The sequence below is a fragment of the Oryzias latipes genome, chromosome 17 (assembly GCF_053564925.1).
Source record: "Oryzias latipes strain Hd-rR chromosome 17, Olatipes_Hd-rR_3.1".
NCBI lineage: Eukaryota > Metazoa > Chordata > Actinopteri > Beloniformes > Adrianichthyidae > Oryzias > Oryzias latipes.
In genome coordinates this window covers 6628678-6652030 of record NC_136253.1, presented here as the reverse complement: position 1 = coordinate 6652030, position 23353 = coordinate 6628678, and the positions used below count along the sequence as shown (strand labels likewise).

The window sequence follows — 23353 nt, the reverse complement described above, 5'->3', positions numbered from 1 at the left end:
TCCTTTCTTTCAGTGATGCAGCTTGTGAGGGAGAGAGATTAGAAAACATAAAGAAAACAAAGAGTGTTCAGATGAACAAATGTGCTGCAGCGTGCACCAGACTCACACAGAACCCAGAGGGGCACTAATCTGGATGGATGTCTAAGAAACATCCTGGCTTCAAGGCAGACTGTGGGGCAATATTGGACACCATGCTCATTTCCTGTATGTACCTTACTGTCAAATTTAGATAAAATCACATTTGTAATCCGCAGGGATTTATAGCATGTTGGTCATCCTATTGCAGCTACACTTTCCAAAACCTTCAGGAGTGTTTGTGGGAATTTTTGACCCCCTGTGACACAGCAGTGTCGTGCAGTCCCTCACACACGATGACACATGGTGCTTCCCCAACACACAGAGGGAAAAGCATCTGCGCGTCCAGCAGGGGAATCTGTCCTGCAGGCACCGCACGCAAAGCCTGGATAAAGCCTTCTGCTTGTCGGCTTAGCCTCGCTGACTAATACAATCTTTCATTTTTATCAGCTGTTTCACATCAGCCACAGCTCCAAATTCCAAATGACAGGACAAAAAAAAAAAAATAAAGCTCTGAGAGAAAGGATGGCAGCAGCAATCCCACCAGCCCGTCTGCACTTATTTAGCGGTTTAGATGATCAGTAGGACATCTTTCCAGGAAGCAAAGCTCGATTCTAACAATGCTGGTCGACTTTCCTTCTTGGAAAAACGCTCTCCTTCCATCACTTATTATTTGATTTATTTGATCAAGAAGCATGGAAGGTAAATGTGTGTACACCTTCATGATGCAGCACACTGTTGGTCAGTGACTGACTTTCACATCACATGTTCTGCTGCGTCTTTAAGGAATTGTGGGAGAATTGTTTTTGTCTTTGTTTGCAGAAACATATCAAAGAATGAATAAAATCCGTCGGATTTCCTCCACTGCTGATGAGGACCGTTTCGGTGCTTCCCGACTCTCATTTTCCCGCAGCGTGCAGAAAACCCTTCACTGCACACAGTCTGCTGCCACCCGAAATAGACCAGTGGGACAGCGTGAATCATTCGTGGCCAGATGGATGGAAAGTGTGAGGGGGAACCTGCTTCGCCCGGAGCAGGAGAGGTTTCTGAGTCACTTCCCAGCTCTGCAGCAGGAAAACAACACGGCAGAAACACGGACGTAACCAGGCTGCAGGCAAACATCACTTCAGGATGAACGTTTGTGCATTATTTCACTCATTCATCCATTCATTTAGCTAGTTTCTAATCCTGTTCAGTCCACCTCATGGACACACACAGACACACAATCACACACGCACACACGCACACGACACATTTTATTCATTTTAACCAGAGCCTGTAAAACGTCAGTACAATAAAATCATTTAAATCATCTATTTATACACTCCAATAACTCAGTGATAAACAGATAAAATGTCACTAATTTGATTATTTTAATTTTGAGTTTTATTTATATATTACTGGTCTTTTCACGTAGAATTTAACCAATAAAATAAATTGTGGAAAAAATAAAGACAAAAGGAAACACAAGGTGAATCTAAAAATTGATTTTGCTGTCCTCTACTTGACTCTTAAACACTGAACAATTAGAGTTTGCTAATTTTAAAGTTTTTTTGTCATATTTTGCCTTAAGGATTTCATTCAACTCTTGAAAACTATCAAAAACATAAAAAAACAATAACTCCAGATGCAAATGTTTTTTACAGAGTTAAAAACTTAAATACTTAGTTTAGCTATAAGTTTATGGCTATTTTACATTTTACGCAACAACTGACCCATTTTAATGGTTTACGTTTCCACTACCCAGAGGGATTCTTTTTAATTCAGTGATAAATAACCATTATTAGTCTTCTGCATCTAGTTTGTTTACTTTTCACTTTTTACTGTGCTTTATGTACGACAACATAGTTTATGTTTTATGTCAAAAAAGTCCAACACTACATACAAAAAAATAACTAAACAAAATAAAAATAAAAATATGACTATTTTTCCTGGGTGACTATTTGCTCTCTAAATCATGCAGCGGTCCCACCGCTGCACCAGTTGCGGTTCAACTCCCCATCGTGGTGACGGAGCTAATCTCTCTGGGGAGACGGCGGATTAGTCGGCATCTTGTGCAAAGCTCCTCAGAATCCCCAACTGCCATAATCTGGGATCCCCTTTTCAAACAATTGAGAGATCCGAGAAAAACTGAGAGAAACTGTCAGCCAAGTCTCTGCCCAACTTTTTTTTTTTTAAGCAGAACCAGAACCCGGTTTAAAAACAGCACGGCAGGATGGCTCTTCCTGACCTTTGAGGACTTTATGATAGAACGGTTCCTTAACTTTAACAAATAACTGCTGGAGTCATGTCAAGTCGGCATTTCTCTTGTTCCATTCCAATTTTAAACTGCGCAACTTCCCCTGATCTCTTAACCCTTGTGCTATCTTAGATGACCCCACCCTTACATTGACGTGTTCTCCCTACCATGACAAAGGTGGATAAAGGTGGAAAGATTTCATGTATCCATGGACACCAGTGAAGATCACAAATCATTGAAGAAAAAAGGTTCAGTGCACTGTCTAGTGGGTCTAGATGACCCAACTCCCAACGGTAAAGTGCCTAGGATAGCACAAGGGTTACGGCAGCTCCTCATCTTCCTCATGGTTCCTTCTGGAACCACAGAAGGTTCTAGGTTTCCTTTTTCTGTATAATTATTTCCAAATACATGAACTTTGATTGATTTTTAAAAATCTATATAAATGAGTTTGTAATAGAGACATTCATTCTAATAAATCAGTCCTTAAATACAAAACAACTGATAAGTCATTTAATTTTTACTAGCTTGGTATAAATCGGTCATGAACGTATACTGGTCACCAGCATTTTTTAGATATATTCGTTACAAAAGTGACTTTTAGCTGCTTCGTATCTTTTTATCAACTCATGAAATGAATGAAGCCTCAACGTTTAACTTCCAAAAAGGCAACCAAAGATTTTAATATGTCAATAAATGTTCTTTACTATATATTTACTGTACAGAAAATGAGACACATGCAACCCTGGAGGCTCTGCAGGCCGCTGAGCAGGCCTCCTGCTGCACACATAGACTAGGGAATTTCATTGCTGTATTGTTGCATATTTTGCGTTGTGTGTTCGTTTTTAATACTAAAATACACAGCATCAGCAGGTGTGGGAGTTCCCTTCAGGACAGGTGAGGCTGGACCCGCTGCACCCAGTCTCTGCCGGCCTGCAGGATTTCACAGAACTCCTGGGAAACTGCTGGATCATCTATTGAGTGAAAGTGGGCTTGGAAAAATAAAAACACAGACCTCTGAAGTTAACAGCATTGGAGATGAAAAGAGTAAAAGGAAAAGTCATTAAAAGTCGAGAAAAGACATTTTAGAGAAGAGAAAAAAAAGAGGAAGCTGCTTCAGCAAAAAAACGTTACTTCCGTGTGAGACAAGCTGGAGTCTTAAACCTTCAAAGTGGTTCGGCTCTGAGTCCCGGAAGACATTCCCAAAGTTCACAGGCAGAGCGAGGATAAGAAGCAAGGTTTAAAAACACTGAAACTTGGGATTTATTTTCTAACTGTATGGATGGCTGTGGAAAAACAAAAAGGCTGAAGACAGGGTGAAATGTATTTGAAGGTGAATCTACTCTTTTCCTGCCCTGCTGACGGCCTCAGTGAGGTGTTAGGATGTTAGTTCTGTTCTTTTTCCATCTTTCTCTCCAGCTGGGAATCAGACTATGGACTTTGGAAGAGCTCAGCAGTTTCACTGGCACATTTTGACTCTTGAATCTTATTCAGCAGCTGATGTCCTGCATCCTTTGCTTTCTTAGACAAAAACAAAAAACAAGCTAGTTCTCTATTGCAGAGGATGTCAGTAGTGGAAGACTTAAATGATAAATGTCCCTGCAGAGCGTTCAAACTGTTAAACTTAGGCTGAAATGAAGGGGAAGCGAAGTGACAAGACCGAGTAAAGTATTCGTCTGACTTCAAAGACCACTTTGACTCAAGAGGGTTTCCATTTTCTTCCCCCGGGTGTTCCCTTTTGATTCTTGATTCTTATTTTGTTTTATTTAAGGCATCAAAACTATTCAGGATTCTTTCACTTCTTTCTCTCACTCCTCCAGGTGAGAGCGATCTGAGGAAACGCGTTTTTATGTTCATAAACTGATCCGTTTTCTCAAAGCAGAAGGCTATGGATCAGACCGTTTGTCACTCAGTGTTACATTTAATTTCTGTCTAATTTGAAAAGAAAACATCCATTGGAAAGAAAAGAGAAGCAAAGGGAGAGGAGCAGTAAAAGAGTTTAAGAGGAGTCTGACAAAAGAGAATCATGGTAACGCTTTACAATCAGGGGCCCTTAGTTAATGCATAAGATGTTGCACAGGGAAACCAGATTAATGCTTTGTTATGGATTAAGTAGGGTTGAATAGTAAGTAAGTAATACAGTTAGTAATGCAAAGTGATACATAAAAGTGTCAGTTAACATGTTATTTAATAGTTAAGTAATGTGTAATTATGCATTAACTAAGGTTAATAAAGGGAGCCTTATTGTAATGTGTTACCAGAATTATAAAGGTCCAAACTCAGAGCAACAAATGCAAAAACTAGTATGTCGTTCTGTCTCTTTCTGAATGGTGACTAAGAAAACGCACTTCCTGTTTGACCCAGGAGTCTAAACTACCTTCGGTTAGGCTCCATGACTACTTTAAATTAATTAAAAGTGTGCAACAAACATCTGAAATTACCTAAAATGTGTGGGTCGTAGAACAATTTTACAAATTCATGTTGATAAACCAACTTCAGTGACGTTGTGTAACTCCATTCTTCTAAGCGCAGCACTCACTCTTCTGAGCGTAAAACTTTAACATTTTTTGTGTTACAAAAAATTATTTTGCACAGAAAAATGCACTTGAAACTTCAAAATATGTGCAATCAAATACATTTTAACTACAGTAGAGAGACGTTCTCTCTCTTTTGCGCTCGCTTCTGCAGGCATTTTTAAGTTTCAGGAGTAAAATTGTTACGTTTGCCACATTTTAGAGTTTCAAGTGCAACATCATTTAAGTTTTACTCTAAAAACAGTTGGAATACTGGCACAAAAATCACTCCATACTCCTCCTGTTAGCCATTGTGCTGCTTCAGTTCACTGATTTGAAACTAGCAGGAAAAGCACACAACAAATATATTCAACAGCAAAAAGAAACAAAGTTTCTATTTGATCCTATGGGAAAGAGTTTATGCGTCAAAGAAAAACATGTCTCCTTGAAAAACATTTAAAAATCTCTTTGTCATAGAAAATGCAGGCAGCATGTCGGGTTAGGAAAGATAAATCCTGGTGTGATCATGAAACTCCTACACCGTAGACTTTTTAAACAGGAGGTAGAGGAACAACATAAAAAATAAACACACTTTGCTTTGATGCATAGTTTACTGTAATCAGGTAAATCCAAAAAAGGATGGAATCACGGATTAGTCTATCCAGGTACGAGAAGGAACATGAGTGTGACAGTCAGTTTATGTTCAGCAAGAGCTTAGAGCTCATCAACTGACTGAACAATGAGCTGCAGAGTCTCACAGGGCAGCATTGTGGTTTGTGTTTATAAGTGTGTGTGTGTGGGTGTGTGTGTGTGTGTGTGTGTGCGTGAGGAAAGTTTTATCCGGGTTGCAGTTCTGCTGCAAAATCCTGGAAAAACTGTCTCTTCCCCAAAGGAAAAGTGGATTAATGTGAACTCGGACACGCCTGAGTGACGTCACCCACAAAAATCAGGGGGAGGGAGGAAAGCTGGGGGTGTTGAATGAGTAAAAGAGGGTATTTTCAGCAGCAGCATCTGCACTCAACAGCTTGGCCTATTTCTGGTCTTTCTGGTTCTGCTCACAGAGAGCATCGTCTGGCTCAGAAAGCAGGGATTTACGAGGAAGAAGGATGTGACCAGAGAAAGTGGGAGGGGTTGACAAGGGAGCATGGAGCACAAAAGGGGCCGCGGCGGCCGTTGGATGCAGATAAACCCTCTTCTGCAACGACAGAGGAAGCTTAGACTCCAACAATAAATGAGGCTCGCCTGGCGGGAGGGCTCAGAGAGATAAGTCGCTCTGAAATGTTTAGAGGCAGATGATATTAGCAAGATCTGGATGAATAAGAGCTCAATCTGGACTGCTAATCCCTTTTAATAATTTAATTAATGCAGCACACACTCTAGACTGAATGGCCCTTTTTTTGTGTGGTTAGGTTTTCTCCAAATCAAGGTCGCACGCCGGCACAGAGAGCTTCCAGTCGGAGCTCCTGCTTCATCGGGGTTTAAAGCACTTTTATTTTTATCTGTTCGATCAATCTTTTTGCTTGCAGCACCTGCAGTGGTCTAAATATACCGCTTGTGGATGTGCTCCATGAATGCATCATGCAATGCAACAAGACTGTGGACTCCTTCAAAATAAGAGCGGTGAGCTCTAATGCCATCAAAGCAGTTTGATCTGCACAGGTGTGCAAATCTTCTCTGACTTTGAGTGACCTTTGCTTAAACCTTTGTCAGGGAGTTTGTTGGCAGGAGTGATTTGTCAGCTGGTGTTTGCATGAATATGGCACAGATGAGTTGGATGCAGCAGTCTCAAAGGACACTGCAATGTCAGGACATCCAGGCAGACGGGGGCATCTTCAAAACAGAGGCTGTTGGCTGTGACACGCTTTGCAGATTTACACGTCTTTTTCTTCTGTCACTCTTCCCATTCAAGTCTTTTGTGTATTGTTTTTTGCAGCATGAAGCTTGTAGCAGGTGAATTGCACAAGGAATCAACCGTGTTGCTATTTCTGGTGTCTCCGGTGGACATTTGTGAGTCCCGGAGATCAAAAAGGTCCTCCGTAAATTAGCTCTGGATGCTGTAACAGCCTTTGCAGAAACACAGAGGTAGTATATCATTCTTTAAGCCACAAGTCCACCTAGATCTGATGGAGGTCATGTGTGAGCAAAGCAGAGTCACTCATCTCCTCTGACCTCTGTCTGAGACCCATCATGCATCGCAGAGAGCCACAAAACCTCACTGATCTTTCATAAAACACCTCAACAAGCTTCCATAATACTGCAGCACTAACAAAAACAATGAGGTAAAACAGAAAAATCACAATGAAATCACAAAAAAATGACACACGATTTGCCTCCCGAAAAAGTCGTAGTAAATCCCCAACAGCAGGAATGAAGCTACAGCACCAAATATGAAAGCATGCGTGTGGGCTTTGACACGCATGACACATTAAAATTACAGTCAGGAAGCTCTTAATGCAGCGCTGACTCTGCAAGGAGGAAACGAGCAGCGAGGAGGAGGCCGCACTGCAGCTGAAGCATTTTCCTCCAATGATGTACATGCATACAGGCAGTCGCACCTCCCCACCTCAGCGCCCCATCACACATCACACACACACACCCACAGACACACACACACACACACACACACACACACACACACACACACACAGACACACACACACACACACACAGCACAGGAGCTTCACAGGCTTCTATTCAGAAGAAGAACGACAACATCTAAATAACCTTAAAGTCAAGAAGCTTGAACCTGCTGGAACCAGATCACATTTTTAAACTGGAGAATAAAAGTGTATTTTGGTTTTAATGGGCAAAACCTGTAAATGTCACTACAGCACCAACCCTGACCAATAGTAGATCAGGAATTGTATTTAACATTTTCAGGTATAACATTCCTATTATTGCAAAGGAAACATACTTCAGTCGTGATTCCAGGGGAAACTTTCTGAGTTTTTAAATGATTTTAAACCTTTTTTTTTTAAATAAAATGAACACATACAGTACATTTAAACATTTTTGATGTGCTGGTTCCATTTGTCACACATGTCAGATGTGGTCATTTCTAAAAGGAATGATGTTATGTTCATGTGATTCCCATAATTCCATGCAGTCCGAGGCCGTGATGCTCGGTTACCCTGTAAGCAGCAGCAGAGGCGGAAAACCTTCCCACAGTAATTAATGACCCATCGCCTTGCTGGGCCGTCCATCACTGGTTGCCCGGGTAACGAGATGTTTAAGACCACCCAATCAAACGATCTGACCTGGAAATAAAGAACTGGGGGTTTTAAACATGGTAACTTGGAGTTGCTGACCGCTTCTCTCAAAACAGATGGAATGTTTGGGGAATTATATTTATAGGTTTGGGCTTTTTGTGTCGTTTTTAGCACCTGTGGCGCCTTTTCAGTCAACTCAACAGTTTAACTACATGGGGCCCACACAGCCCGGCTTCCTGTGGTGTCCACAGAGCGGGTTTTCTTCTAAATGCTTCATATTTAAACGGATGAATTTTAGATCAACGGAGCAAACTCCAGCACCTGGAGAGCAGGCTGACGGACAGGATGGAGCGTCGTCTGCTGTGGGCCGGACCAAGCCCCTCGCTGATGCAGAGGCTTGACGAGCGCAGAGCTGGCAGCCTCCTACTGAACGTGACAGCGAGCGCTGGAATCCAGCAGGGACACTGGGTCGGCGACCGCTGGAGGCCAGCAGGGGGAACGAGGAGCTGATGTATCGCTAACGAAAGCCAACACAAAGAGCCGAGCAGAGCGGGACATCAGCGATGAAGGTGACTGATCTCAACTCAGGACAAAAACACAAGTGATGACAAATTAAAATCACAAATACTTCCCCTCTGAACTTAAAAGTAGGCCCCATTTTAAATTAGAATAGTTTTCATGTTAGAAATAAATTTGAGAAGTAAAGAAATATGTTTGAACAATTCTCTCTGGCAATAAATCTCATATTCTTTTGAAAAGCCTCTAACTGCTGCTACATTATAAGGAACATGCTTTGGTTGGGAGTGGAGCACAGCTCAGTGTGAGGTTTAGGTCAACCGAAAAATGTTGTAGCAATGAATCAAATGACAGTTGTGGTTTTACTCGACTTTCAGAGGAAAAGCACGGTAAAGCGGTTACATCCTATTCAGCTTAAAGACTCGCTCCAATGAAACTACGCTGGGCGGGGCCACAAGCTCCCAGCTGGAATCTGAATCAGAACTGTGCAGCTGGATGGATCCGATATCTGTTGGACTGCTAACGTTAGGTTGTGAGGAGCCGTAGGCTAGAAGCTAGTTAGCTAGATAGATGACGGGAAGTAGGAGTGGGCTCACTCCGCGCCAACAGTCCCGAGGTGAATTTCTAATGAACTCCTGCCGCTTTGCAGAAACTATGTTCTAGAAAGCAACACAGTTTTGTTTTTTGGCTTTTTTCCGGCAAATCATCATTAAAAGACCACTGGGAACGCTTTGATAATACATCAAAAGATGATCGGAGCAGGACTCCAATCTCAGCTAACTCATCCAAAAAGAAAGGCATGGAAAAAAACTGGCTGCCCCGTCATCTGCCCGCGAGCTTCTCGGCGGCTGCACAGAGTATTCTGGGATGGTGTTCTGGCAGCCGTCCAGCAGTGACTGGGGTGTGAAGCAGCAGGAGTGAGCCAACCAGAGCCACAGCAGGTAGAACCACAACTAGACCAGCACTGAAACCGGCTTTTGGTAAACGATCTGATCCCAGCAGCCTCCACGTCTCAAAACCTGTTTAAAACTCATCACAAACGCCACAAATTGGAAGTTTCTTTGACTTTTTTCCAGCTGCCGTCCTTTACAAAACGGTACAGTGTCAAAGTCCCACTGCAGCCTCGTCTGCAACCTTTTCATGTGCCATGTGTGGTCCAAGTTACACCTGCAGAGACGTCACTGACGGACGTGTCAAAATGTTAGAGCTAAAGTTTCCCTTCACCTTGACTTTAGGATGTCATTTTAGCTCATTTCCAGCTTGAAGACACATCTTTTCTGGCTCTGACCCGCAGACGAGAGAGAAGGATTATGATTAAAAAGAGAAAATGGTCTTTCTCTGCACTTCTGCCAGAAACACAATTTAAAAAAGAAAAGTTTCAACATTTCCAACAATGAAACGAGTAACCAACGACAAAATATTTGCCTTTTGAACAACTATAAAGGAACTCAGTGAGATCCCAAAACACTTCGCTTTATGAAGTAGATAAACATCGGGATAAAGACGAGATACAGCAGCTGCTCTGTGAAAGACATGGATCAGACAAATGGATCCAAATCCCAGTCAAATTAACAGCTGACTTGAGGCAGAAAAGAGATCAGCTGGGCTAAATGAGAGGAATAATAACATGAAAAACCAAAGGAGAGTCCTGCTCTTTTTGAAAGGATGCAGAACTTCAGAAACGTTGAGAACAGACCAGGAAAAGCCGCAAGAAGAAGCGCTCGGGTGGGAAGAAATCCCAGCTGCATCGGAGGCAGGAAGGATCATAAAAACAGGTTATCTCGCTAAAAAAAAGTATTTTTTTAGAAGAAAAATCAACACTGACTAGTTTAAATGCATAGATGTTCATGAGAGAGGCAGGTGCAGTCAAAAATATCCCAAACCAGACTTTTTTGTGGGATTCTCAGAAAGCTAAGAAGACAAGAGTCCAACCGGCATCACGTCCAGCTAACAGCCATCTCCAAAGGGCAGGAGTGCCCAAAGACAGCAAGTGTGTCGTAGCTAGCCTGCCGTGTCTGCCTCTTATGCTGAACCTCCTGAAAACAGCCACAGCCTCTCTGTATATTGGGCAGATCTAGTCGTTTTATATTTCAGTGAAATAATTCTGCCAATTTCTTCTTGTGCTGGGAGCGGCGGCCCTCACTGTCCACTTTTCTTCTTTGATACAGTCAACACTTCAGAAATGAGCTGGACGTGTGACGGAAGTGTCGTGTGACAGTGTTGCCACAGGTTTACGATGGCCTCAAACTTCCTTTAGCCCACCACCATCGAGGAACCCTCCACACGGTTTGTGGAAACCGCGTGGCGCTCCACGCTGTCACAGATTTGATGAAACCCGACGGGCCGGACTTTGGACATGCTTCTGGAGATGAATTTACAGCTTGTCCTTCAGATGATCCTGTAACATCCGGAGACAGAGGTGTCTGGCGGCGTCTCTCTGTCGCCGTGAAACGAGCGTGTTTGCCCTCGCCACGCCGTCAGCACAAAGGTGCCTTTGAGCCACGGCTTCGTCTTTTGGCTCATTAACAAGAAACAGACAAGAGTGAGTGAATTATTCATGACAGGGGCATTTTTGGGGGAGACATTTTGAAAGTGGGGGACTGATAATGAGGTCCCCCCCCCCCCTTCACCCCTTTTCCCCAGTTTCTGTGTGCAACAAACTATTCACAAAAGGCTGGTAATAGGTGGGCGGGGCCTTCGCTGATGCTCACGTCAGGACTGTGGTTCAGAAATGACAGCAGAAGAGCCAATGGGGGGGGGGGGGGTTTGCTATTAATTCCCAGACAAATAACAAGCTGTCAGAATGATGAGAAGCAGGAGAGCAGCAGCTGATTCATTCAGGAGGATCTGCAGATGAGAACTGGACCGCTTTAGCAAGACGACTCCTCTATGCAAAAGATCCAAGAAATATAAAGTTAGTTTTCCTCCATATTTAACACCAATACCAGAAAAAAAACTAACATCCATGAACATGCTGAATGCACAGAGCAATGAGAATCCTGTTTCTCTTTGGTGTGACTGCATTCTAGCAGTCGTCTCCTGCAGCCACGCCCAGAGTTTGCATTTTGCTTTTTCAAGTCATTCCAGAAATAAAATTTTGCTTTTATTGACACTTGTTTGGATTTTCTGTGAAGAAATTAACGAGGTTTTTAACATTTTCACAGAATCTTTGGTGTTCCTTATTTTTAATTTATTTCTTTGAATGTTAGCAAATAGTTTAAGCAGCTTAATCCTAAAAAATAGTTGGCAACTTTTAAATAATGGGATTAATGGTGGGGGGAAAAAATCACAAGTTTAAACTAGAAGTTAAGGAGAGCATGAAGCAATACCAAAAACAGAAACGTGGACTGGAAGGGGGTCGGAGGCTCCTAAAGTTAAAGTTACTTTTTGGAAAGACTGCATGGAGAAGCCTCCTCCAGCCAACGTCCTCCTTTCATGGGTGTCGGCTGGCAAAAGCCCATCCAGTGACACCCTCTCCCTCTACAACCTTTGGCAAGGCCCACAATAAGACTCACAACACCCCCTACAATAACTGACTCAAGGCAGTGCCCCCCCCCCCCCCCCACTCCCCTCCTTGTGTTTGGAGGAGAGATGAAAAACCCGGATTCACCCGCAGTTCCAGCCCGCCAAGCTGCTGCATTTTTTAATTTCAAAATCTCACTGGTTCCCTTTTGACCTGAGGGTTCAGATGCTAATTTACATTTGAACTGATCCTTGTCATTTATTCTGATATTGCACCAACTTTAGATGTGGATTTTAGAAAAAGAATTTACCAGATTTACTATTCTTGTTTCTGGGGTTTCAAAGGCATTTATTTGAAAGGGCCTACTTCATGCAAAATCTATTTTTTTGAGATTTTAAGTGTCTATTAATTCCTTGCAAAAGACAACCCGCTGTCCTAAACGCTTTCCTTTTAAACACCCAATAAGGACAACCATCTTTGCAAAAGTTTGGATGCTGTTTGTTTTCGTGGGAGAAACACAGACATGCTGCAGAGGCCGACTCTAATGTGATGTCAAGTAGGGAAAGGCGGAGCCTCAGAGTTTAAGTCGTTTCACTTCTGGATAGTAAAATGAGCTGCGAAAATAACTACTAATTCATTTTAAAAAATCGTTTTTTAGTGTGCTAAATGTAATATTTGATCATTTATTTGGATCTAGTTTACTATGAAAACCTTAAGAAAAGTATGATATAGACCTTCAATGTAATATTTCATCCAAATTACTCAAATCTGTTTGTAGTGTACTGTCAATGAGCAAAAATCAGCTACGGAGAACGTTTTTTAAAGGGGTTTGAAATTCCATTTCCTGAAGCCTTCATGTTTTTAATTCAAGCAACAGAGTTTATGAAATGATTTTAAAGAAGCTGTCTGAGGCTCCGTGGCTGTCTTCCCCCCCCCCAGGATCTTCTGGTCTACATGCATCAGAAAAATCCACCAGGATGGATGGAGAAGACTGACTTTTTTTTACAGATTTAAGCTTCAAAGGGGGGAGCTCCAGCATATTGATGGGTCTGATTTTCTTTTGTTCGCACAGCAGTCTTCAGAAGATGGTTGCAGCTCCGCAGCTTCGAGCCCATCTCGCAGCTCCATGTACGAGAGCAACATGGCTGACTCCGAAAAGTGGACACTGCATTAACCTTATGTGAAGTTTTCCCTCTCTGTCCTGTTCCATCGTGAGTTTCAGAGCAGCTGCATGATAACAAGGACTGCAGCAGCTTTTCACTTCCAGCCTCCTCTGCCTCCCTCCTCATTGCTGGAGTCAGACACAAGATTTTAACTGGGTCAATGAGATTCCTTTAAAACCACAACATGGGAGGAGATGACAGAGAGGAGAACCGGAGGATGAGGAAAAACGCAGAAGCTGCTGCTCTGCAGTGACTCGTGCTTGTGCAGCGCTTCACGACTACCAACCTACGGTCTCGTACAGTCATTGTGGTGCATCCTGATGGAGCTGGATCCTCTGAGTTATGCAGAGGCAGTGATCAAAGACAGAGGCATCCCAAACAGTGAGGCTTGTTGGCGGGGAAACGAGGGGAACGACACATCTGCAGAGATCTTCCTCATCACCACAAGGAGAAAGATTAATTCTTATGATTAATATGCAGACAAGTGAGGTTTTGACTTCATATAGTCTCTGCAGGAATAAACGTGAAAAAAAACCCAAAACAGATCAATTATTTGAAGATTAAATTAAGATTTTTTTTCCTGGAAGTGGACACTGAAGCCAGCTAAAGCAGAACACGGCATTAACAATTGATCGTTTTCCCCACCATGTCTGCAGAGAGAGCAGCTGCCCAGAGGAGAAGCTGCATTCTTTTTGGTCCACATGAACATTTCAACAGTTTATGCATAAATCAAAGCATACATATACCGTCAGACGATTTCTAGCTGTTAAATCTGTCAGTCAAGTCTGAGGCGACGAGTGTGAGCAGGACAAATCTGCTGCCCGCCGGCTGGTTTGGAGAAACTGCCTCTGTTTTTATTTTGTTTTTTTCCAGCTGATTAACTCAGGAATAAAAACGAGTGTTTGTGTTTGATTTGAGATCTTTAAATCACAATAATCTGAAGAGTTTGTTCAAATCTTTCATTAAATCTGCATAAAAACAGAGAAAAAGTGGGGATGAGGTGCGGCTGAAAACGGCATCAAGAAACTGATGCCAAGGCGGAAAAACAGTCGTTTACGGGAAATAGAAATTAAGTTCAGAGATAGTGAGAGGCCTTTAGAAAATGTCGTTCACATTCAGTGAAAACATGAGCGGTATTAACGGCCAAACTCTGAATTCAATTAATTTCCATTTACAAGTTGATGGTTTCGTCCTGCAACGGCAGAATGTCCCGTCTTCCCCCAACATTTACTGAATTTAATTTAATTTATGAATTAATTGAATTCGAAATCATTTTTTTGATTTTAAGTAGTTATTATTGGTTATGAAAAAGATTTTTAACATAACAGATGATATAAAATGATGAATTCTTATATTATAATCTAACTGAAAGAATCTTTTTGTATAAGAAAAATGGGATAAATTTATAAAGGATAATTTAAAAAGCATTTCAACACCAATCAAACAATATTTTAAACCCAAACATTAGTATGAGGAACAAAGTCGGACATGTGGAACTACTGACAAAAAAAAAATCACATACGTCTATGACAACTTTTAAAGTGGAATTTTAAAATGATAAATGACTCTGGTCGGGATGGATGAAAGAGGGACATACTAAAAGAATCAATCATAATTTATGTTTCCTGCAGAGTGGCCTTGTGGTAGAGTGTCTGCCCTGAAACAGTGGAACTGTGGCTTTTCAGGGAGACCTCATTCCTCCCTGCAGTCAAAGCCTGGGTGTCCCTGGAGCTCACTGCTCCCCCAGGGGAGAGTTCTCTCACATTTCCCAAATGTGAGCGAATTAAAGGGAGTTGAACGTTTTCAATCCGGTATTAAAGCTTGTATCTCGTCTTTAAACACGACCAGTTTGACAGAAGCTAAGTTTTAAAGGTCCCGTATCATGCCATTCTTAAGCCTTTCAGGAGAAACTACATCCAAATAAATCATTATATATTACCTTTGGTACAATAAAAAAGACGTTTTTTATTAAAAAACAGTGTTTTTTGCAGTTCATTATGCCACTCAGAGGTAAACAACATCCAAACTTTTACAAAAAACGATGTGCACATTGTGTATACAAAATGAAAGCGTTTAGCCGATCACTGCTAGCTCCACTGAGAATATGGGCGTGTGTTAGCCTGGGGGCGGGGCTGGCAGCACACTCTTCCTGAAAGGGGCAGTTCTTCCTTTGTGATGTCACAATGTGAGAACAGGTTTTTAGAGGAATACTCAGAAGTGCATGAACGGATCAAAACAGAGTTTGGGGATGTTTTTTTTGCGAGGAATGAACATTACTAAACCCGTATTGGCTCAAAAAGTAGATTTTGCATGATAAAGGCACTTTATCTATACTGTCATTCAGTATGCGGGTTTTCTTGTGAACCAGTTTTTAAAAGTATGCTTTAAACCAAAACCTGGTTTCCCAAAGCAGCATGGGAGATCAGGGAAACCGGTTTTCTAGAGGAGGTTTCCTGGTCACTGTGACAAATTCTTCCTGTAACCTGGTTACTCAAGATCTGCGGTTAGCTAACCGCGTCAAACCAGAAGATCTTGATGCTGAACTTGCTTTCTGCAGCACACCTGACTTTGGCACGTTTGAGTCTGAGTGCATCATCAGAAACACCTGCTGGTCCAGGAGCAGCAGCACAGAGCAAAGGGTTAGTGTGTGGTTCTAATGAAAGAAAAATTCAGCCCAGAAAACCTGGAGAGACTCAATAAATCACCTGATGCTGCAGTTCTGCCTGCAGACATTTCATTAGTTCCTTTTCATTACACATATGAGCGAGTCCATTGTCTCATGGCAGAGGAGGAAAAATCTCAGCCGGGTTTGTGTGCCTTCACACCGACCACAGCCGGCATGTTGCAGGAGCAGCCCTTCTGCATCGGCTAAGGCTGTCAGGGCAAACGGCTGGCCACTGTGTTCCCGACCCCCACCCCACCACCACCACCACCCCCAATAAAAAGATGATAGGCTGTTTTGTAGGAGTGGGATTGATCCATGCCAGAATGCAGATCTTTGGGATGGAGTCCCTCTATCCTGGCGGCAGAGGACAGACCCCGCAACAGGACGCAGTGGTCTTTAAATCCAGAGCTGATCAAAGAAGATAGGAGAGTGGGATTTAACAGGATTTCCTCCCTGATTCGTTAATTATGCAAAACCAAGTGATGCTCTGTTCAAATCCTCCTTCACACCAAGAGAAAGCCGCCCAAAGAGAAGCTAAACGTAAGAAGACCATTCATGTCCTGTGAGCCAAAGGTGAGTTGGGTTAAGGCTGGGATGTTTTTTTTGTTCCGTTCTTGACATCTGCAGTAGAGTGAAGGAAGCTCGTCACACAGGTTTAACAAAATCAGTGACGGGACTTATGCAGCAGCGTCGCAGAGGCTTCAGACGCCTCAGAGGCCGCAGACGTGGCAGAGGCTGCCGAGATTTTAAGTTGCTTTTAACTTTAAAAAGTAACCATTGGGAACCGCAGAATGAATTTACCGTTTTCAGCCATCAACACACCAACTGAAAGGTGGGAGTTTTCAGGCACTTCTAAATGCTGTACTTGAACATCTATGTGTGTTTGTGCATGCATGTGTGTGTTTCTCCATGTGTGTATTTGTGCATGCATGCGTGTATTTCTCCGTGTGTGTATTTGTGTGCATGCATGCGTGAATTTCTCCGTGTGTGTATTTGTGTGCATGCATATGTTTCTTGATGTATATGTGTGTGTGCATGTTGTGCGTGTTTCTCTATGCATGTCTTTGTACATGCTTTTATGAATTTCTCCATGCGTGAGTGTGTGTGTGTGCATGCTTGTGTGTGTTTCTCCGTGTATAGGTGTGTGTGTGTGTCTGTGTGTGCATATATGTGTGTGTTTCTCCATGCATGTGTGAGTGTTTCTCTATGTATGCATTTGTTTCTCCATGTATGTGTGTGTGTGTGTGTGTGTGTGTTTGTATGTGTATGTGCATGCATGTGTGTGTTTTTCCATGAATGGGTGTGTGTGTGTGCGTGCATTCATGTGTGTGCGTCTGGGGCTTCCTTACATTAAACAGATCCACAGATGCAGTGAGTTTTTCTGGGACGATACACAGGGGACCACAAACACACCAAAAAATCTGCATTCATTTGGCACGTCTGCAATCTCAGGCCGTCTACCATCTCTCCCCCTCCACTGATCTGCTCATGCATGTATGCATCACTCCAGCAGCATCCAGAGCAAAACTGTCTTCATGCACAGCATCAGCAGAGCACACCGAGGCCTTTAAATGCGCTCTGACACCTCCAGATATCAAAAGTTTGTGGCATGCAGCTCCTCTCCTGCCAGTGTGGCTCCTTCGGTTGTTTTCTTTCAGGCTGTTACAGTCACGACTGCGACCTGGAATTTAGCTGCAGAAGCAGACCAGAGATGGATTTTCTGTTCCGGGTCCAGTCTGCGCAGACAAGTCGTCTTTGAAGACAGCCGTGCTGGAAGCATCGCAGCAAAGGTCACAAGCAGAGTATAGATTCTAAACCAGTGGAGCTGCTATGACTGGAAGTTAACGGATCAGCGCTTAAGTACGAAACAAACACAAGAGTCCCTGGAAGAGACTGTTGTGGGATTAACCTTCTTTCTGTTCGCTGGCAGACGGCAAGTTACCTGCAGCCGTCATCATTGATTATTCTAAGCAGCTGAACATGAGCATCACGGAGAAAAGCCTTTGTTCGCCTGACTCCTCATGAAGCTAAACTTTAGCGTCACCAAAGCAAAGATTACAACCCCCTCCTGTCAAACACTAACTCTTGGTTTTCAAGTTTGGGTTCTGAACAAACCCCAAAAGACTTATGCAACACTTTCGTCACTTGGCCTGAGGTCAGTGAGGTCTAAAATATGTAATGCACGGGGCAGTTCAGCTTTTCATAGTGATGTTACATCACCGGTACAGCTCAGAGCAGTGATCCGGCATTCCTGTCTTTAACTCCGCCAAACCTCCAATCCTCCAGCGCTCACTCCGCGCTCTCCTACAGTTCAAGGCAAAGAAGTCATCAACAAACAACCCAGACTTTTTCCAACAAACTCAAACTGTCTGTGGTGGAAAACTCTGTGCCTGCAGTCAGTGGCAAAGGCCTCTGGGAAATGTATTTCGTTAAATCTAAAGTTTTTAAACATCTTTAACAGCAGTGTTGTTTAGTTTTACTAAGGCTTTTATATTTTGACTGAATTCATTTCAGACCAAATAATCCTGGCTGACACAAGATGTTAAACTTCCTTAGAGAAGAGGATTCACGAGAACGTAAAAGTTTCTACACCATCGGAAACTGTGAGGAATGAGAGTTCAGCAAAGCTCCAAACCTTCACTACTTTCTCCGCAGCAGCCCGACAGTCGCATCTGCAGTAATGCCCACATCTGACAAAGACCTCCTCATCCTCTCACCTCCTTCATCCTCTCCAGCTCGTTGTGCAGCGCCTGCTTGGAAATCTCCACCTCGATGATCTTTTGCCTGAGCGTCTCGTTCTCGTCCTCCGCTCGGCTGCGTTTGTCCTCAACGATCTCCAGCTCGTTGTGCAATCGCACCGACACATCTTTGGCGACCTGAGGTCAGCGGCATCCCAGAATACAGGAAGCACACGTCAGTACTGCACATGTGCACCGAGAAAGCAGCTCGCATTTACAGTCTATTCTACACTATAAACAATAGCTGTGATGTTTGGCATCTTGTCATTAGTCAAATGTGAACAGCGCTGCCAGACCTTCAGATCCTGCTCCAGGCCGCGCAGCAGATCTCCATCCACCTGGCCTGTCTGAGCCACCCGCAGACTCTTCTGCTCCGCCTTTCGCAGGCGGTACTGCAGGATGCGGCAGTTCTTGTTGGAGCGGTCCAGCTCCCTTCGCAGCTCCTGCAGCTGGTAGACCTCCTCCTCCAGGTAGCAGTCTCGGACCTCCTCCATCTCTGCACGCAGCTCCTCCACTTCATCCTGAGGACATGCAGGAGTTCAGAACAGTTCTTAAAGATTTCCTACATTTCATCAGTGTCTCTAGGGGTAAAGCACATCCTAAATTGCAAAGTGGATCAGTATTTCTTTGAAACACTGTCGTTTTCATGTACCAGCAGTCAGACGAGGAAAAATGTGGCTTAGATTAAGAGGATTTTGAAATCCCAGTCTCAGTAGAATTGTAGTAGCATCTTCAACGCTACTCTAAATCTCTCTGTTTTTCTATGTATAGAGAATTTTATAGAGAATTTTCAACACTTTAACACAAATAAAGAACTGAAAGAAAAGAAACAGCAACAATGAAGCACAATTTCAGCAAACACCAAACGCACTCTCGTAGACAGGAGAAGAAGAAGTGCATGAAAAGATGCGAAACCTCATTCCGAAGAGGAGGGAAACCTCTTCTGAGGATGAAGACAAAGCCAGCAAAGTGGAGCTCTGCGTGATCAGGGAGACACAGATGTACCAGTGCGGCGTGATACGGGGGCCGTTTTCCTAAAGCGTCTTTGGAAAGCTGAAGTATCACACGACCCAGCCGCTAGCTGCTGCCAGAAAATCCCTGCTGTTACACAACGTTTGTGCGCTTCTTACAGCAGCATCAGAGGCTCCCGAACAGCCATCCTGGCGCTCAAAACTGTTTCCCAGATTAATTTAGTTACAGCACAAGTGAATTCAAGTTGATTATAAAACATGAGACCAAAAACTTTTTTCTTTTTTTTATATTTTTCCTAAAGACACAGGAAGAGTCATCCTTCTGCGCACTCATGTGGTTATGCTTGTCATCCACATATTTATGTGTTTTTTCAACAACACTAATGATAAATGATCCTGTTTCAATGTTTGTCTTTAAAAAAACAGCTTCTCTTTTAATCAAGTCTGCTATTAAAAGCCTGTGAAAGGCTGCAGGAACAGGAAAGAGGAGAGTAAAATAGAAAAACCTTTCAGTTGCTGATCCCTTTTTTGCTCGTCAAGTTGCTCCAATATGACACAGTGTCACGATAGTAGTGATGTTTGAAAAGAAATGACAGCAGAGGATCCAATCTCTGCAAACCTCTTTTGGAAATTTTAACCAAAAGCGACTTCAACCTGATTTGGACAAAACTGTTATGAAAGGACAAGAGTTCAGGAGACGTGATAAGAGGAGAAACGTTCCCTGGAGATTGATCTGGGAAACTTCCTGCAGCTCAGGACGCTTACAGCAGCTGAAGGTGCCATATTTTTCTCATTGTTCTGCATAAACCATATATACTGTAGATCAATGTTAGGCCGGAATGAAAATGTCATTCACATTTAAAAGCCAGCTTTTAATGGTTTCACGTTAAAAAAGTTGTAAAATAGAGAGTGTAATATGAAACACCTTGGTGGATTATGCTAATACTTTCACATGATTACATGAGTTCCAGGACTGCATGCACTTCTGTGATGATGTAACAATACTAGATGCCTGTAAGCATCTTATCTCCAGGGTTGGGTGCATTCATATGTTTCATTCTGCCTGCGACATCCAAGTCTGACTTTGTCCGCATCTGTGCCTCCAACCATGAGGGGACCACACATTTTCTGAGGGATCAATATTCTAAAAAGCTTGACTGGCCCCTGATGAAAAAAACAATTGGATCCATAAATGGAGGAAAGAGTATGTCCATTAAAGAAAAGTAAATCTATCCTCATTTGGAAAAGCCCACATGGGCTGTTGAGATCCCAGCTGGGCCCCGTGGGGAGGAGCTGACGACCTCTCACAAGGTCGAGCCAATCGATGGGCAGGTTAAAAGCAAAGACAGACCTGGCGGTCTCCTGGGAGCAGGTGTGTGCAAACAATACTCCTGATGTTCGTAAACGCTGGGTGCTGGCTCACAGCTGCTTCTTTACCACTCTTTATAGTGTCCTCATCTCCACTTAGCAGATGCTATAACTAATTTTTGATCCATTCATCTTGTAAACCCGTTTTTTTCCCTTTCGGGGTCACGGTGCTGCTGGAGCCTATCCTAGCCACTCGTGGGTGAAGGCAGGGGACACCCTGGACAGGTGGCCAGTCTGTCGCAGGGCCACAACTGATTATATCAAACTATATAAGTTTTGGCTGAATGCATACTTGGGGTCTACGCTAGTTTTAGTCAACTGGTACTTTGTGTAGAACAGTTTTTCCCGACCCTGGTCCTCAGGGAACACTGTCCTGCATTTTTTCAATCCAGCTCTGCTCAGACACACCAGCCTCTGATGACCGTCATTGTCCGGCTTCTGCAGAGCCCGATGATGAATCAGGTGTGCATGGGCGGGGCAACATGGAAACCATGCAGGATAGTCTGCCCCAGGGACCAGGGATGGGAAACACTGATGTAGAAGATGGAAAATATTCAGTTGGTTCCATATTACAGATTGTGCCACTAGGCGTCACTGCATGCTGGACGTTGAAGTCCCACTCCCATCATCTTTTTATCTGTTGTCAAAGCGTTCCCAGTGGTCTTTTAATTATGAGCATGCTGTTTTAGGCAAAAATAACTTTTAAAAAGTGTTATTTTCCGCAGAGCGGCAGGAGTTCATCAGAAACTCCCCTCTGAGTTGTGGACAGGACTAAGTCTGCCCTCATTTCCCATCATCCATCTGTGTACATGCTCTCCCGCTAGCTTACAATCCTTACACCCCAACCTAACATTAGTGCTGCAAGAAAAACGGTGGGCAATATTGTAGCCATAGAGCTCTGATCCAGATTACAGCTGGGACGAGGAAAACAAAGACGTTCATGGATCTGTTTATGATCTGTTGGTGGATGATCAGAATGGAGCAGAGCAGGAAGACTTGAAGCTTCAATGTCACAGCTTCAATCTTTTTAAACTGCATTTTTTTCATTGGTTCCTGATTCACAATTTGAATAAAGAAATACCAAGGAATGCTATTTATATATTTATTCATATATGTCATCCATCATGAGAGAAATGCTCCAAGAACATGTTAAAAACACCAAAAACACCATTTTCCTCATTGGAGTGGGTCTTTATAAAGACACAGGACAGAAATGTTTTTCTAATTTGTGAAACAGCTTTATCTGTTTTTTCTTATTTATTTGAGGGAAATAAGAGATCGCTTTTAGGCTTCCTTTGAAAGGAAAAGTGTGTTCTAAATTAAATTAACAAATATTAACATTTTCAATAATTTGGAGGAAAAAAAACTGCTTTCGTTTTTTTGCTGTGAAACCTGCTAAACTGTTGAGAAAAGCTAGAGTTTGTTGATTCTGGATTGCAAAAGCAGTTCAAATTATTTAATGCAAAAATATCTTATGATAAAGTAGAGCTTATTGATCAAAGGGAAACATTTAAAAGGATTTTCTGCTGTCATAACTGTCAGTTCAAACATTTGAATTATTTATTTTAAACAGGTTTTCAAAAACAACCAGCTTTATATGCTGTACATTTTAGTCTAGCGCTGCTCTGAAAGAACTGGACTGACTCATCAGTTAATTGATTATCTGCCTGCACACAGATAATAGGTGAGGTGATAATCACCTGCAGGTTATCAAATCAACGTTTTTCTACAGTGAAACCTAAAAGACAAACTAAGAATAAATCCATCTTCACTTTATTCTTTTTTAAGAAACAAAATCTGCAGGAAGGATGGCAAACACGTTTTTGCATTCAAAGAGAGGGCAGCAGTAGGGGGTGGCCTTGTTTTCTGTGGGCAGGGGGGGCTGCACGGGGGAGCAGAAGGACCTAAGAGACCCAGCTGGCAGACTGACAACCAGGCAGGAGGGTGTTTGAGCCCCCCACACATGGGACATGTGAATGTGATCAACTCCTGCGGGATAAAGCCATCACAGCAGAGCCAGCAAAGCTGATTAAGTCTCTTGTGTCTCCACCAAACCAGGGAGGAAGGCCCAGCAGACATGCGCGCGCGCGTTCGAGCGAGCTCACGTTTGAAATAATACTCTCATCAGTCTTATGCAAATACATTCACGTCCCATCTGGCAAAAAGGAGGTTTGGTCTTTGATAAACTCTCCTCAACTTTAGAGTTGAAAGATGGGAAAAGAACCAGAAACGCAGAGCGCGAGTTTACAGATTCCTGACGAATAAAGATGCGTTCATATCTGAACCCAGAACATCAAACTATTAATACCCTCCCACATCCACGGAGCCAGCAGACTGTCAGATGTGAAAAGTTTGATTTTGAGAGGAAACAGTCGAATCTGCGGGGAATCCCTCAGGATTAAACTGATGCTTGTTTTGACATTTTCAGGAGTTTGT

At 42.9% G+C, this 23353-nt stretch overlaps 1 protein-coding gene across 13 annotated transcripts in view; it reads right to left on the bottom strand.

Annotated features, from left to right (window-relative positions):
* mtcl1 (microtubule crosslinking factor 1) overlaps positions 1-23353 on the bottom strand; it is a 62365-nt gene that overhangs the window by 37572 nt on the left and 1440 nt on the right. For all 13 annotated transcript variants that reach the window (XM_023965338.2, XM_078935310.1, XM_078935309.1 and 10 more), the window contains exons 2-3: positions 18875-19099; positions 18558-18716 (exon numbers count right to left, since the gene is read on the bottom strand). In XM_023965338.2, coding sequence (XP_023821106.1) covers positions 18558-18716; positions 18875-19099 — 384 coding nt within the window. The remainder of the gene's footprint in view (positions 1-18557; positions 18717-18874; positions 19100-23353) is intronic.